Source organism: Westerdykella ornata (genome assembly GCF_010094085.1).
Source record: "Westerdykella ornata strain CBS 379.55 unplaced genomic scaffold EI97scaffold_3, whole genome shotgun sequence".
Lineage (NCBI taxonomy): Eukaryota > Fungi > Ascomycota > Dothideomycetes > Pleosporales > Sporormiaceae > Westerdykella > Westerdykella ornata.
The window spans coordinates 1,685,724-1,700,495 of record NW_022986853.1 but is presented as its reverse complement, the minus strand read 5'-3'; the positions used below and the strand labels follow the sequence as shown (position 1 = coordinate 1,700,495).

At 51.7% G+C, this 14,772-nt stretch overlaps 8 protein-coding genes across 8 annotated transcripts; 2 read left to right on the top strand and 6 right to left on the bottom strand.

Annotated features, from left to right (window-relative positions):
- Window positions 1-383: 383 nt before the first annotated feature.
- EI97DRAFT_187092 (periplasmic binding protein-like II) lies at window positions 384-1,947 on the bottom strand. The gene has a single exon (XM_033793563.1). The coding sequence runs from the start codon at window positions 1,548-1,550 to the stop codon at window positions 618-620; it is 933 nt and encodes a 310-aa protein (XP_033657327.1). The 5' UTR covers window positions 1,551-1,947; the 3' UTR covers window positions 384-617.
- Window positions 1,948-2,344: 397 nt separating this feature from the next.
- On the bottom strand, window positions 2,345-2,944 carry EI97DRAFT_370394 (DNA glycosylase; the record flags this gene model as incomplete). Its single annotated transcript, XM_033795231.1, has 1 exon — window positions 2,345-2,944. A coding segment is annotated over one exon (600 nt), but the record flags the coding sequence as incomplete, so codon positions are not given.
- Window positions 2,945-4,028: 1,084 nt separating this feature from the next.
- On the bottom strand, window positions 4,029-5,484 carry EI97DRAFT_482562 (Clavaminate synthase-like protein; the record flags this gene model as incomplete). Its single annotated transcript, XM_033802069.1, has 3 exons — window positions 4,029-4,096; window positions 4,376-4,865; window positions 4,918-5,484. The coding sequence occupies 3 exons, from the start codon at window positions 5,482-5,484 to the stop codon at window positions 4,029-4,031; spliced, it is 1,125 nt and encodes a 374-aa protein (XP_033657325.1).
- Window positions 5,485-6,072: 588 nt separating this feature from the next.
- Window positions 6,073-7,507, bottom strand: EI97DRAFT_187077 (uncharacterized protein). The gene is made up of 2 exons (XM_033793562.1): window positions 7,294-7,507; window positions 6,073-7,226 (listed from the first exon to the last, which is right to left on the bottom strand). The coding sequence occupies exon 2, from the start codon at window positions 7,093-7,095 to the stop codon at window positions 6,178-6,180; it is 918 nt and encodes a 305-aa protein (XP_033657324.1). The 5' UTR covers window positions 7,096-7,226; window positions 7,294-7,507; the 3' UTR covers window positions 6,073-6,177.
- On the top strand, window positions 7,377-8,764 carry EI97DRAFT_413127 (uncharacterized protein; the record flags this gene model as incomplete). The annotated part of the gene is made up of 2 exons (XM_033796780.1): window positions 7,377-7,716; window positions 7,845-8,764. The coding sequence occupies 2 exons, from the start codon at window positions 7,377-7,379 to the stop codon at window positions 8,762-8,764; spliced, it is 1,260 nt and encodes a 419-aa protein (XP_033657323.1).
- Window positions 8,584-9,775, top strand: EI97DRAFT_430801 (alpha/beta-hydrolase). Its single transcript, XM_033797777.1, has 2 exons — window positions 8,584-8,870; window positions 8,914-9,775. Exon 2 carries the CDS (start codon window positions 8,989-8,991, stop codon window positions 9,430-9,432), a length of 444 nt encoding a protein of 147 aa, XP_033657322.1. The 5' UTR covers window positions 8,584-8,870; window positions 8,914-8,988; the 3' UTR covers window positions 9,433-9,775.
- A 129-nt stretch (window positions 9,776-9,904) lies between these two features.
- Window positions 9,905-12,041, bottom strand: EI97DRAFT_413124 (glycoside hydrolase). Its single transcript, XM_033796779.1, has 3 exons — window positions 11,550-12,041; window positions 11,394-11,503; window positions 9,905-11,346 (listed from the first exon to the last, which is right to left on the bottom strand). The coding sequence occupies exons 1-3, from the start codon at window positions 11,809-11,811 to the stop codon at window positions 9,958-9,960; spliced, it is 1,761 nt and encodes a 586-aa protein (XP_033657321.1). The 5' UTR covers window positions 11,812-12,041; the 3' UTR covers window positions 9,905-9,957.
- Window positions 12,042-12,703: 662 nt separating this feature from the next.
- EI97DRAFT_392972 (FAD binding domain-containing protein) lies at window positions 12,704-14,764 on the bottom strand (the record flags this gene model as incomplete). The annotated part of the gene is made up of 2 exons (XM_033796271.1): window positions 12,704-13,804; window positions 13,850-14,764. 2 exons carry the CDS (start codon window positions 14,762-14,764, stop codon window positions 12,716-12,718), a joined length of 2,004 nt encoding a protein of 667 aa, XP_033657320.1. The 3' UTR covers window positions 12,704-12,715.
- Between the last annotated feature and the right edge of the window lie 8 nt (window positions 14,765-14,772).

Here is a 14,772-nt window from a genome sequence, read left to right as displayed (position 1 = left end):
GCACATCGTCGACGAAGGGTAGTTTCAGGAGCACCGTATGCCCTTGCAGCTGGTTTAACCTTTTGAAATTGGCCTTGTGCAATAGCAGATTGGGCAAGGAATACTCGACTCTCATTTAAAAGTAATTGGGAGGAAGTTGGTTGATCCATCGCATGTTGAAGGTAGTAACGCGTGTGGTCATGCGATGCGCGCCGCTCGCTTGTCCGCGCCGCTCGCTTGTCCGCGCCGCTCGCTTATCAAGTACGTTATACTAAACCTCGGCTGAGATGATAGAGGGCTGGAAAATAACGATTGCATTTTCAATTGCACAAAATATTTCGAGAGCGGCAATTTATCTGCGTCTGACGGTAAAGACAGAGTCAGAGTCGCGTAATTTTTTGAGAGGATGATATAACCAAAATAGACGTCTGCGTTTAGTCTGCGTCTACAGACTTGGAGTTGGTCAATGAGACATCCACTGCGCCTCGACTCGTACGAGAAGTATACATAACTCTAGCTTCAGAAGAGAGGATAGGCCATCCTGGTGCTGATTGGAAATTGAAGAGATGCATAAGTGCGGTGCAAGGATAGCTGCTAATCGGCGGTCCAAGCAAGAATCCAAACGACATCTTGGCTACTCAAAGCTCCTCTATGATGCTCGTATCCAGGAACTTCTGTAATTCTGCCCTTGGTATCGCCTGCCTCCTGTCCGTCTGAGCAAGGTATGCATCCTCCTCCACCAAGAAGTCCAGAAGTTCCGGCTTCCACGTGCCAGTCCATTTGTGGTCCTCCCATACAGCCTTCAGAACCGGTACATCAACGTTCACTGCTGACGCAACGAATTGATACACGCTGTCTGGCTTGTTATTAAAGATGTCGAGAGTTTGGTTCAGCGCCCGAACGAATGCCACGATGTCTTTCCGCTTCGAGGGGTTGTTCAACTTGTCCGTCGTACTGTACAGACTGTAGACCTCGCGGTAGATGGATTCGTTCTGGAAGATGATGGCGTTGTCTCCCAGCGCCTGGGCGCCCAACTCGACGGCCGTTTCCCATATCCCGAACGCATCGATCTGTTTGTTCTTGAGCATCTGTGGAAACGTGTTCGATGCGCAGGGCGCTTTCATGCAGACTTGTCCAGACACGGTAGTGTAGTCAGATTCCTTCAACCCAACGCTCGAAAGCATATTGTGCACGAACACGCCTGCTGATGTCGAGGCCATAGTTCCAATCCTTTTTCCCTTGAGATCGGAAAGAGTTTTGATCCCTGCAGCCTTGTTCGCAACAATGCGATAGGGTACTTCGCAAATCACGTAAATGAGTCGAATATTTCTATGTCCGGCATACTGTTTCAGGCCCTGGGTTTCAGCGTTGGCCGCGAGGTCGAAGCTGCTGTCGCTGGCTAGGTTGGCAACACCGCCGCTCGAGAGGGTCGCAGCACTGCTGCCTTTGTAGAAGTTCTTAATAGCATACGGTTGCGGAGTGTGTTCGATCCAGTTCAGGGCGGTAGCAATCTTCAGTCCCGTGGCGAGACGGAGGAGGGAGAACGCGGCAGAGAGTATAGGAAGCCGCATTTTGGCAGAGCTGCTGATGCCGACACCTCACTCTGCAGGCCGATGTTTATTTGTGTCGAGCGTCAAGGCAGCGCAAGTAGTACAGAACCACTGGAATGGATGGCCGACCGGATTCGGAAATGTGTATAGTGGTTCGCATTTGCCGAACCTATAGTCTCTCCCGCCCAAATGCCGAACAAAACCCATCATAGACACTGTTGAGAAGCATTTAATCAAACCCGCTTTGTAAACTGGCTCCAATAGGTGTCTAATATGCCGAATCTTCCCCAGTTACTGGTGCCTTATTGTCCGAATATGAGTGTGGGGAAGGTTACCCCTAACCGATCGTGATTTCCAAAGCGACACTCGCCTGAGCCTGCTTCATTGTTCCGGCACACCAACCTTTGTCTCCACAGACCAAGGCGAGCCTCGATGAAGCAACATAGAAATCACCCGGCCCTCTTCCCTTTCATTTATGTCGCATTTTGGGGGAATACTCATCAAGCCGCGTCGACAATCGATGGTCTGCTGCGGGAGGTCTCTGTGACCCGGATGAACAGCTTGAGGTCTGGGTCGAGTGAGAGTAAGCTGCAGATATCTTCGGTCACATCTCGATGAGACATGAAGTAACATAGGAAGCCGTAGGTCTCGCCGCATGATCTAAGCAGGTTTGTCATCCTGGCCAAGTAGCCTAACGTGGATCACCTCTTTCAGCCAGATTGTTCAAAAGCCATAAGCCCAAGCAGCCAATGAACTCAGTGACTTACGGCCGGACTCTAAAAGCGTGTGCAGTCTCACGTTCGGATACGTCCCTCCTATCCGACTTTCACCCGTTCCCGATGGCCTGTGATGGGATCCCAATTCCAGCCCTCTTGTGCCCACTTCCATACAAGATATGGACGGAGATCCTTATCTAACGGCAAAACACGCTTCCATTCCGGTTCGTGACCATCTCCTGGTTCTATCCCTCTCAATGTATCCCGGTAGAATATCCTATAGCTGTCCAGAGCGTAAGCTCCAACTCCAGGCAGATGGGCAATCTCCCATCCGGAACGAATGTCGTCAACATCAAGAAGCTCTCCATCGCGAGTATCGATATTATCCCCTTTTTGGGGATAGTTTCGCTTACCGTAACGTCTAGATGGATGGGGCGGGGAACGCACCCAGACTTTTGCCATCTTTACAAGACGCTCTGAACGGATCTTCTGCAGTCCAAGTTTCCCAATGACAGGTAACAGATTATGCGGATCGGCTTGCGCAAGTTTTTCGGGGGTCGGGTATAAGGTAAGAAGCTCAAATAGCACGGGTCGACCGGCTTTGCCTCTGGTCTGGTTCCATAGTATAGCTTGCACCACAAGCGCAAAGAGGCTTCCTCGAATACGTTCCTGTATTAGGCCATAACCGGATTCCTGGAGTTGGAAGCACAGACCTTTTGGTGTGGGCTCTCTGGAAAATGGGTCAAGCTCGAAATATGACGATGTCGTCTTTAGGTGTGTGGGAGTGGTTCGTTTCGGAGCGGGCGTGTGAGAAGATTTTTCGGTCAAGCCTTCTACCACACCGAATGCATTTCGGTCACTGATCGAGAACTGGTTCAGCTGCTGAATTCCATCATTCAAGGTTCGGATGGCGATGGAGAACGAGTCAGCGCCCTCGTACAAGCCGTCGTTCGATGGCAGTGATGAAACTGGTAAAGGGGTCGCATGAGTCTTGGGAACACCTCGGACGAGCCTTCCCGTCGACGAAACTTGGAGTACCTGTGATATCTCTTCTACAACAAAAGCGATATTCTGGATGTGGACATTCAATTCCGCCAAAACGTGGGCCAATCTCAAACCACAAGTGACCTCGCAATTGATTGCGGCGCTAGGAATGTGTGTCCGGGATTGCAGGCTAGACGCAGGATTACTTTTACGCTTTGAGACTCTGGTCTTCCGAAGGTTGCCTGTGGGGCCCATGGAGGCCTGATGCTGTTGTTGGGGCACACCTGGTGAGATAGAACGTCGAGCTTGGAAAAGACACTGATGGTGCCAAGACAAGATTTTCGCTTAACTTGCCAATCAGAGAGGATTTGAGTGACAGGGGTGGTTTTCTGATGGTGCTGGTCTTTCCAGCTCCAACCACCTGCATCTGAGGTTCCAAGCGCCACGATTTTCTGCGACAGATTATCCATAACATCGCTCAGTTCCTTTATTCAATAGTGGCATAGTACAAGAGATATTTAGCTCAGATCCATGGGAAATCTTATTATGCCACTTTCTCCGCGCCTCAAGGACGAAAACTGTACGGTAACTTCCTCCTTCCAAGCCCTGACAAACCTTTTGTCAGAGCGGAGAAGGGTTCAATAGTCAGGAAATTGACGGTAGGGTTGTATGAAGCCGACGTCAAAATTCTGTATGGGAACGAAAAATTAGAACCAAGCGTGAATATCCCCAAGTTGGATCCAACAATGATGTCTCAGTTCGAATCAGGTACGGTGGCCAAGTCCATCAGACGAATAATTCACGGCTTATTCCCTGAGCTACCAAATTTCACAGACGATGACGACCTGTTCTCCGTTGGCGTGGACTCTGTAATGATTGGACAACTGCTAAGCCATTTGAAAGGGGGCATGGAAGGATACATAGGTATTTCCGGAATTGCTCATCTGACGTGATACCTTAAACCGTCTGCTGAATGGATCTCAGCACATATTAGGGAGCGATATAGCCGAGTCAGGTACCCCAACTTCCTTGCAGCATGGAAATGTCAATCACTGGCAGGGTCCGATATAGAGTAGATTGACTACATACAGACCTAGGCCTGAACCGAGATCTCCTGCGCCTTTGCCGCAACAGGGCTTGGGGCACCAGGCTGAGCCTTCTCCTCCACCGGGTCATCGGCACCATCTTCCTTCATGCCACCCAAGATCATCGACTTAGGTGCCATAGCCTGCCACTGCCATGGATCGGTGAAAGCCTTGAACTTCTCATCGTGCCACTGTCCGGCAGTAATGTACCTGCCCTCGCTATCCATGAACATGGTGTCATCCTCAGCGCGGAGGAAGTAAGCAATAGAATAACGGTGCTCCGTGGGGTCGAAGGGAACGACGCGGTGAATGCAAGACTGCATCTTCATGCCACTGGCGAAGCGGAGGGAGTCGCCAACATGGACGAAAGCGCAGCCCTTCTTGGGGGCAACGAATCCCATCTCACGGGCACCGCAGGTCCCCGGTGGGCGGATCTGGAGTCCCCACTGCTCGCTGAAGAGAAGGGTCAGAGAACTAATGTCGGTGTGCTTCTGGTGGCCCGTGTCTTTCTCGCCAGTCACTTCCGAGGGAAGGTAGTGCATCATGGAAAGCTATGGGCTGTTAGCGTTGCTTGCACAAGTAATTACAGAAGAGGAAACTGACGGTGGTAGTGGAGGGGCGGTCATTCCTGTGGTGGTTTTCAAAACGAGCAGCTCCGGTCAGGTTCATGCCAGTGGAGAGGGCCGACAGAATAACCTTGGTGACGGTGTTGCAGCTGCCGATGGTGTTTTCCAAAATTTGCAAGTCACCATTGTTCTTGATTGGCGACGGAACCTTGGGGCTTCCCCTTTGGATTTCGTCGCGAGAGACTTTCAACATCTCATATCCATCTTTGGTGCCAGCACCAAAGGCGCCCGTACGGCTACCCACGGGCTCGTAGCCGAGATGGGAAGAGATCAAGCCATACTCGTTCTTCTGCTCGATGGGGGCCTCGAAGAATCGGTGCATGAGCTTGAGAGTCTCCTCACGGTCAGCAAGCATGCGTCGGCCATCAATGTTGTTGAGGTCGAGGTAGAAGTAGCCATCCTCAAGGCAGGCGTTGAGGCACTTGTCCACCTCGGCGGGATCCTGGGAAAGGAGCAGTCCGTAGTCAATGGTCTGCATAGGCCAGACCGGGACCTGCTTACCCCTCCATTCGACGGTCTGCGGGGGATCAATTGCGGGTGCCATAATGGTGAGTAGAAAGAGTCAAGTGTAGTGGTTGGGTAGAGTTCAGGTCCTTCTCGATGAGAGTCCAGCTCGCCGAAACGGCAACGTCCCACCAGGTCGTGTTTATATATGTAGACATTCTAGTAGACTTGGTATATTAGAAAGTGCTATGCGTCGATTACTGCTAAGACGTGATCATACGAGTGAAGATTGATTAATTCATTTTTTAATGAGATAACATGGTAACCATTCTTGAGCTAGACTGAAGTTTTGCCAGTCGCTACCAGAGCATAACTGGCTGGACTTTTTGGTTTCCCCGCTCTCTGTTTCGTGTGGGGGATACCACATTCTCCCAAAGTGGTTGATCCCCACCCCGCTGTCGGCATCTGGATAGATTGCAGGCCATGCTCGAAGCGCCGCACGTGGGGCTTAATATGCGGTATATGCTACACATGGCGCGAAATCAGCGAATGTTCATTCGTCCAATCATCGTCGTCACTAACACATCTGAAGCAACCAAGGCCGCATCCTGATACAGGCCCCGCGTACCCTAGGGTAGCCAACACTCGTCCCCGCATCTATGCTCGCCATGACGGTAGCCTTGGTACTATACAACACGGCAAAATCAGTAGTAGTTACATCAAATTCCTGCTCGAATACTGGACTGCTCTGACATCATGCAAACTCAAAGAACTTGCTCAACCAAGAACAAATTTAGCCGTCATAGCAAACAAGACAGCGAACCTCAATGCTTTGCCTAGACTCCCGGTCACGGTGGGCAGGATCCTCGAATGCCGAATGCAAACATCTCCTTGCGACCGTCGTGTCTGAGTCGAAACACTTGATGAGAAGTACGTCTTGGGGTGTCATGCCGTGCTTGTAAAACCAGCGATGATTGGGATTATGTCGAACAACCCAAGACTCCCCCTTGAAGTTGTCTTCCGTCATCTCTGCCCCGACAAGGTCGGCATCCGGGACCGAATCTGCGCTGGCGACGGCAATGGGATCTTTGAAAACCTTCTCGATCGGTCTCCAGATGTTGATAATCTGATACCTTCTTTTTACCAGCTCATCGGCCTCATCAGGAAACTCCCACCTTAACCTGAGCTCAGCTCCGGCGTAGGACTGGTCAACATGTGTTCTTGTGACTGGGCCACGATTCGCGAGATTCTTCAGGCCCAAGTGGTGCCACTGGGTAGGTCCACGGCGTACTTTGTGATTGAAGATATGAACGCGGCTGGCTCCAGTTATATCTTTGAGAAGTAGTTTGCATTCCTGATAATACTTGGACCGGATCTCTTTCTCGTCTGTGAAGTCTTTCTCAGAACTCTCATGATGGCAGTACTGGAATCCGTGACTATCGAGAGTGTATTTCTCTTCCTCGCCGGTTATGTCTGTCACCAGAAAGTGGTGAGGGCGGTGCGGCCGTTCATTCGTGATTCTTCCTTTTCCAATGAAGATGGGCGTCGGAGGTAAGCCGTCTCCAGGATCGTCCCAGTAATTCAGTGTCGTTTCCACATGGTGCTTCGCTGGAAGATTTGTGCTGGCCAACATCTGTGTTGCATGCATTTTCAATGTTGCTGGTGACGGCGACGGAACCGTAGTACGCAGAAGTGAGAACAATACTGGCATCCAATGCCGGAGGGCAGCTTGGCTTATCCTACCCTAGAATGAACTAACCGAGAATGCTGTGGAGGGTGATGGTCCGACCGGCAATTCTCCCTAGCTTTGCACAGGTCGGATCAAATCATTTATCGCAAACCCTAGGAAAATCAGCCTGAACCCCGTGGCATATACGAGGTACTGAAGTACTTGCCCAAGGGTTCTCACCATCCTTTTCGTGAACGCCACATCAAAGCATCACTGCTGCTGCGGACATGGAAACTGGCGCAACATGTTCTGCTAAGTTGGAAATGGAAAAGAGTGAATTGGAAGAAGAAGGATATGTTCTGGTGCAGAAGAAAAGGCCACACAAGCAAGATGTGGTTCAAAACACATCGAAGGAGTACCTCGCGGAGATCGAAGATTACATCCAAAAAGTTGCGACATCGATATGGCACCTGAACAACTTCATACACGAAAACCCCGAGCTGGCGTTCCAAGAGTACAAAGCACACAGAGCATTGACCGGTTATATGAGATCGCGGAAAGGGTGGCATGTGACGATGAATGCATATGGAATGGAGACTGCTTGGGTAGCAGTATACGACAGTGGGAAAGCAGGACCTGTCGTGTCCTTTAACGCTGAAATGGGTACGAGATCTGTTATCTCTATAATCAACGGTCTCCACTCACAGCCTCAGATGCGCTACCAAACCTTGGCCACGCGTGCGGACACAACCTCATCGCTACTGCGTCGGTGGCCGCTGCCATTGCAACAGCAGAGCTTATGGAAGCGCACAGCCTAGCAGGAAAGATTCTCTTGTTCGGTACCCCTGGAGAAGAAGGCTTCGGTGGCGGCAAAATCCGTCTTCTCGAGGCAGGCGCCTACTCAGGAGTTGACGTCTCCCTAATCTCACACCCAGGCATTTCGAATAATAGTGCGATGGTCCGCACAACCGCATTTGCCCGCCTTGAGGTTGAGTTCTTTGGACGTGCCGCGCACGCAGCCAGAAGTCCATGGGCTGGTATTAATGCTCTCGACGCCCTGGTGATTGCATACAACTCTATATCAGCTCTACGTCAACGAACAATGCTGATGGATGTCATCGGTATGAGCATCACCAACGGGGGAGGGCCGCCGAACATCATACATCCATATGCTTCCGGGGTTTGCGTAATTCGAGCAGCCAGCGCGTCTCGGCTTGAAGAGCTCCAACGAAGTGTTAGCGCTTGCTTTCGCGCTGGGGCAGAGGCTACGGGAGCCAAGGTGAACATAAAGATCACTCCGGGCTATGCTGACCACGTCCCGAATAGTGTTTTGGCGGCCTCATATAACAAATATTGGAGTTTGTTGCCAGATCCTCCAGAGCCTCCAATTCCCCCTCCCGGCCAGTTCACCTGGGTGAAAGCAAGCACTGACCAGGGCAATATCAGTTATGCCATGCCAAGTGTGAATGCTAGCTTCGCAATCCCGCCAGGCGCAGAAGGAGGACAGCCGCACAGTCCAGACTTCGAAAAGGCGTCAGGCACGAAGGGGGCCTTCGAGCGAGCGTTGAGAGTAGCGAAGGCATTGGCAGGGACGGCAGTCGACGTACTTGCAACTCCCGGATTGATCGACCGAGTAAAAGAGCAATGGAGAAGAGATATGGATAGCATGAAGACGGCCTTGCAGAGCACGGTCGATGATGAAAACACGTGAAGAAGGCTTTTGACGAAGAAAAAAGTTCCTGCATGGAACAAAATATATAAATAAGATGGGCGTCCACGTCTTTAAGGTGTTGTAAGTTCTATTCGGATAAGATTTCCTAGCCCCATTAGCGTTGGGATGGTTGTCGATCCATGACTTACCTTGGACGGGCTCCATGTCTCCACAATGGCACCTTTCGAAGAAAAAAGTCTTTTCAGAAACAATCCTCAAGAAAAATGGCATCATCCACACTCGACATAACCATTGCTCATCTGGGCGACCTTAAAGTGGGCTACCGCCTGTCGAACGACAAGATCGACCCTAAAAAGGCCACCCTCGTGTGCATCAACTCCATGTGCATGACCGCAGCGCTTTTTGAACCTCAATTCCAGGACACGCAGTTGACATCGGCCTGCAACATTCTGGCGATCGAACCCCTCGGCCATGGAGCTACTTCGTTCCCCACCAAAGCGGAGCACTTCAACTACTGGGATACCGCAATCATGGCACTCGAGGTTATGTCCAAGCTAGGCGTAGAGAAAGCATTTGCCCGGGGCACCAGCCAGGGCGGGTGGATGGTAGTCCGCATGGCGCTGTTGGCGCCTGAAAGGATCCTCGGCTTGGTCCCACTGGGTACTTCGATGGAGGCAGAGACGACGGAATCCCAAAGCAAAGGCTGATGGGACCCGGTGCCTCTCCTGAAGCCGTTCGCCGATAAATGGGCCAGTGTGAAGCCGACGACTGAGTTTGAGATCGACGACGTTTGGTGTGGGATGGTGGCTAGCTTCGGATTTGGACCCCATGCTACGGAGGCTTCGACCGAATTTTGGACATCCACGCTCAAACGGATCTATAAGGGCGATGAAGGGCGAAAAAAGGCGCGCATGGCGCTATTGTGTCTGCTCAGCCGTGATGGGTTGACATTGAGGCTGGGGGATGTGAGGTGCCCTATTTACTGGCTCCAGGGTACGGAAGACGTGCCCTACGGGGCTCAGATGCAACAGGGGCAAATTAAGCTATTCGGGAGCATGGAAAAGACCCTGAAGATTGTTGAGGGGGGCGCTCACTACCTGAACGCTACGAACGCGGAGGAGGTTAACGAAGCTGTACTGGAGATGTTGAGCAAGCGTGCTCCGAAGTAGCTCCAAATTTCTCCATCTTACGGCGTTATCCAACCAGCAACTCTTTTTTTTTTTTTTTTTCGATCACCGCCAATTACTCTCTACAGTCGCACTGCTGCCACAGGTGGGCACTGTATACACCCTGTTTTCCCCGCTTTCCCAAGTTACACCACCACCACCCGCGACTCGGATGAACTTATACTGGATAGCTTCGCCCGGGTGCAATTTCAATTCGACGTCCCACACTGGACTGCTCGCCATGTACATTGATGAGGAAAGCGAAGGCGCTTTTGCCGGATCCCAGTTTCCCATCGGAACCACATTGCCAGCGATTTTGATCGTCTCGCCATAGGTAGTCATTGCCATGTGCTTAAAATTGACAGAAACCGAAGTTGGACATGCAAATTGTCCACTGGTGGAAGTGGGTGCGGTACCAGATGCTTCGGGATTCGTGCCGCCCGTAGCGCTGAGCAAGACAATAGGTTCGCCGTTCGTGACATCAAGACAGATATTCCCGTTACCGTCGGAAGAACTGGTATTTCCCCCAAAGACACTGGACCACTGTTTGTTTGGCCTCTTCGTATCGAAGCAATGTTTGCCCGAGCTGCCCTTGCCAGTGTTGGTGGTGAGCACTATGAGGTTCCCATCTGCACGGCTCCAAGCATACGCATTGCCGGTGACGTATAGGTTCACCATGTCATTTGCAGAAAGACCACCAGCCAAGTTCTTTGCACGCAACAGCCGCTTGATTGTCTGATAGAGATCCGACTCGCTATTGAAGCTGCTGCGCCAGAGATCCTCGCGGTTGGCTGGGTCGGCACCACCGGCATATCCCTGCTCGGTGCCGTAGTACACTATAGGAATCCCACGAGAGAGAATGACAAACGCAAGGGCATTCTTGAGCAGAGAGGTGTCGTTCTTCTGATTCAGCCATCGCGGATTGTCATGGTTGTCGAGAAAGGTTCCCAGTGCAGCTGGATCTGGAAATGTGGTGTCAATGGTCGCTAGCATGTCAACGAGTGTCTCTGCGGAGCCTTTTTGCTGGTAGAAGCTGTTCATGGGGTAATACACCGCGTAGTCCAGTAGTCCTGGCATTAGCGACGCATATCCGGCCAGGTAACTGGGGTTCCCATCGAAGACTTCGCCAATAGTATAGACCCCGGCTGCAGATACGAAACCTGGGAAGAAGTCTTTCTCGACATGCTTGACTGTGTCGAGACGAAAGCCGTCAAATTGGAATTCTTTAACGAGCCAGCGAATCCAGTCCTGAAACATAGCGCGAATATCCGATCGTTCTGTGTTGATGTCCGGTAAGCCGGCGATACGACATTTCTCAATGCTACTTTGGTTAGAGTAGTCGATGTTACAGTCGGCGTGGTAGGAATTGGAGTCATTGAGCGGGGCTGGCTTGTAGGTGGAGATAGAGCCGCTGCCCATGTGGTTGACTACGACGTCGACCATGACAAAGATACCCTGGTGCTGGTTAGAGACATCTGACAAAACCGTGGAAGCCGTATTACCTTATTGTGAGCCGTATTCACAAGGCTTTTGAGATCATCAGGAGTACCATACTTCGGGTTGATGCTATACAAGTCCGAAGCCCAATATCCGTGGTACCCGCCATCGGTGTCTATGGAGTATAAGCGTAAAACAGTCCGCTGAAGGCCGCCTCATACTTGCTACAACAGGAGTGATCCATATCGCATCGAAACCCATCCCTTGGATGTAGTCAAGCTTCGACTCTAGGCCTTTGAACGTTCCTCCGCAGTACTGCTTCAGGTTCCCGCAGGGAACCCCGCCATTGTCGCCAGTGTTCCGGGCGATGCGGTCGGTCAGGGCAAAATATATGCTCCGTGACTTCCAGGCATCGGTGCTCGCTGCAGCTGCAAGCGCAGGTTGCTGGAGGAGGACAGCGAATAGAAATTTCAGAAATTTCATCCTAGACTTGACCCTTTGCTGACGAGCAGAGGTGAAGACATCCTCCTTTAAATCTGCTCACGATACCTTGTGAGAACATAATATGCCACCGCAGGAGAAATTGGTCATAAACATGGAGAGGGCAATCTCTTGAGGTCGGCGTGTTTGTCCGGATAAGGGGATTGAGATCTTCCTCGGGCAGCAACGTTCCCAGGAGACCGTCCAATTAAGAGGGGAGTGGATTCGGTCCGTCTTCTCTGAGGGGTAAATTGTGCGGGGAAGATGGAGCGTCCGCGGTCTCACATCACCACTTTCACATGCAGATTCTAGTCCGGATGGCACGGACGATAGTTCGAGGTCGTTTCGACGTCGTGAATGGTCCGGAGAATAAGTGAAAGGGGCAGCGAGACCGTAAGCGAGGTCGCTCTCCAGCCTTGTGATTAATTTCCGCAAAGATGAAAAAAGGCATCCACTGTGAATCATGACGGAAGGAAACCGGTGCCAAGTCGGGGAAGCGCCTACTCATCGCAGGACCGCCTACTGTGTATATAGACGGAAGAGGATGGTGCGCTTTATTCAGGTTCCACGATCCGGACAGGGAACGCGGAAGAGAATGTCCGGTACCTCATAGTAAGCGAGATAAATGCTCTGAACTCTTCGGCTTTAAGACGGGTAAGACGTCTCTTTGCTCTTCTCGGATAGTCGGAGCGAGAAAAAAGCCCCTACAAAATCTCTGTATTTCACCCCTATTTTCTCTCGCAAGAATCAAGCACTACAACTGGGTGATCATGCTAGAGTGCCAATCTTCCCAGTCACCCGATGCGGCGACGAATGGGAAGAGGAAAGCTCATCGAGTCACGTCATTGGCTGGAAAGATGTTTTACTAATGTTCACGAACAACTAGTCTGTTATACTGGAGAAGGTGTCACACGCGACAAAGCATTCCATCCTGTGTCTGCACCCCCCTCTCTCCATCTTGGACAACCCAATCCTCGCTGCCCACGCCATGATGGACATAAAACAGGCCAGTAGGGTCCCATTTCTGTTTAATGCTCAGCAACCTTGCATAGTTATCGCCCCAGAACGCTTGCTGCCAGTTGGGTTCAGAAATATCCGCCTCGTTTCCATACGCACCTCCTAAGGGCGTGACTTCACGGATTGGTCCAAGAATCTCGTTTGTGAAGTACTCATTTCCTGCTTTCAGTCCGGCAGGCGACATATCCGTGATGGAGTTGATAGCAATGATCATGCCGGCTTCATTGCGGAATGCAGGATTCACTGAATTGGCAACGGTTACGTCAGATGAAGGTGCTTGGTGATAGCCTTGGATGAGAAGTGCCTTGTCAACTGCGTCGCGAACAGCGGCGAAGGTGGCATTTCGGAGTGCAGCATCCTCCCAGTTTTCTTTGGGCAGGATACGGGTACCAGGCGTCGACCCCGTGTTTCCGATAGCGAAATCGAGCGTGGCAAAGGTGGCCTGGTAAGCTGGGTAAAAGCTTGTGTGGTATTTGGTTTCGATGTTGTAGGGGATACCAAGGGCTGACAATTTTGCAAAGAATGGTGCAGTCAGGCTGTTGAACTGCTCCACAGTCATCTTGGTGGCGAAAAATGGGTTCATGTCGAAGACGTAAAAGCCAGGGAAGGGCCGGATCACGGTGAAGTACGAGTACGTCTTGGCGGCGTTGTACTTGGGCATCTCGTCCCAGAAGAATTTTACAGCTTCCCAGAAAACTTCCGGACCCACGGGACCAGAGGTAAAGCTCCAAACGCTGGTGGTTACTGGAATCTTCGGATGGACCTTGACGACGGCGGAAGTGATGATGCCAAAGGTGCCTCCTCCACCTCCAAGCATAGCCCAGTAGAGGTCAGAGTTCTTGTTGGGGGAAACAGTGACGAAGCGACCGTCGGCTGTGACGACTTGAAGCTCAAGAATCTGATCGGCACCCATACCGAAGAGCTGCATGACGGGGCCGTGACCTCCACCACTGGTATATCCACCAAAAACGCCGACGCTCTGACACGGGTTAGGGGTTTTCTACGAACTCCAGATTGAACTTACAGGACAGATACCCGCAACGGCGGTCACGCCATGCCTTTCCGCAGCCTCATACAACTCGAATCCTTGAACGCCGGCACCAACTTTAAAGACAGGTCCGCTATAGGTCGAGCTTGTATAATTCGGCACATACTGGATCTTCTTCAGGTTATGTGTCCACAAACTGAGAGCATGCTTGCCGGTTGAGCGCCCATTGTAGTCATGCCCGGTATTCTTGATGACCAAACGGAGGTTGGATGAGCGCGCAAAGTTGACGGCGAGCTGGATTTGAGCGACATTGCTCACGTGGACCGAGTAGGAAGAGTAACCTCCCAGGGTGCAGGCTGAGGATGCTGTTTTATCCGTCCCTTGAACGCAAGTCTCACCGTAGAAGAGGGGAAACATGATGGAGGAGTCACTGTCCGCGTGCGTTCGATCGACGTGCCACTCATTCGTGATCTTCGCACATTGAGCCGCATCGTAGTTGTTGAACTCAGAGTTCGGATAGCAAACGGACGCAATGGGCACGACTTTCTCAAGTGCCCCACCTAGAAGTCGATTGAAAACATCCCACCTCTCGGCATTCGGCCATCGCGGATCCCCCGGCGTGGATTTGCATCCTGAGCTCTGCTGTCTGCGCAGACGTCGACGCCTTCGTTGCGAGGTTGCGCTACCCTCATCGCCGAGAGTGCTGTCTGCGAAGGCGAAGAGGTCTGCGTACTCGGCAGTTTCCTCGTTGGTTAGAAGCTCGTTAACGACTTCGTCGGTGATCTGCAGCGTCTCCTCTGTGAAGAGTTTGACTCCGGCTTCAGGCGGTGTTTCGACAACGGTTGCCGCAGGTTCAATTGATGAAAAGACGAGCGAGGATTCCGGGTCTTGCGCGCGGGCGATGTAGAAAGTGGCAGCGGCCAAAGAAATCAAGAGAGTGGCTGCCCGCATGTTGGGAG

Coding starts and splice junctions, on each gene's coding strand:
- EI97DRAFT_187092 (XM_033793563.1), bottom strand. CDS start 1,550: ATGCGGCTTCCTATACTCTCTGCCGCGTTCTCCCTCCTCCGTCTCGCC.
- EI97DRAFT_430801 (XM_033797777.1), top strand. CDS start 8,989: ATGGCATCATCCACACTCGACATAACCATTGCTCATCTGGGCGACCTT.
- EI97DRAFT_413124 (XM_033796779.1), bottom strand. CDS start 11,811: ATGAAATTTCTGAAATTTCTATTCGCTGTCCTCCTCCAGCAACCTGCG. Junction 11,504..11,549: donor GATCACTCCTGTTGTAGCAA/GTATGAGGCGGC, acceptor TATACTCCATAG/ACACCGATGGCGGGTACCAC. Junction 11,347..11,393: donor TGAATACGGCTCACAATAAG/GTAATACGGCTT, acceptor AACCAGCACCAG/GGTATCTTTGTCATGGTCGA.
- EI97DRAFT_187077 (XM_033793562.1), bottom strand. CDS start 7,095: ATGCCAGTATTGTTCTCACTTCTGCGTACTACGGTTCCGTCGCCGTCA.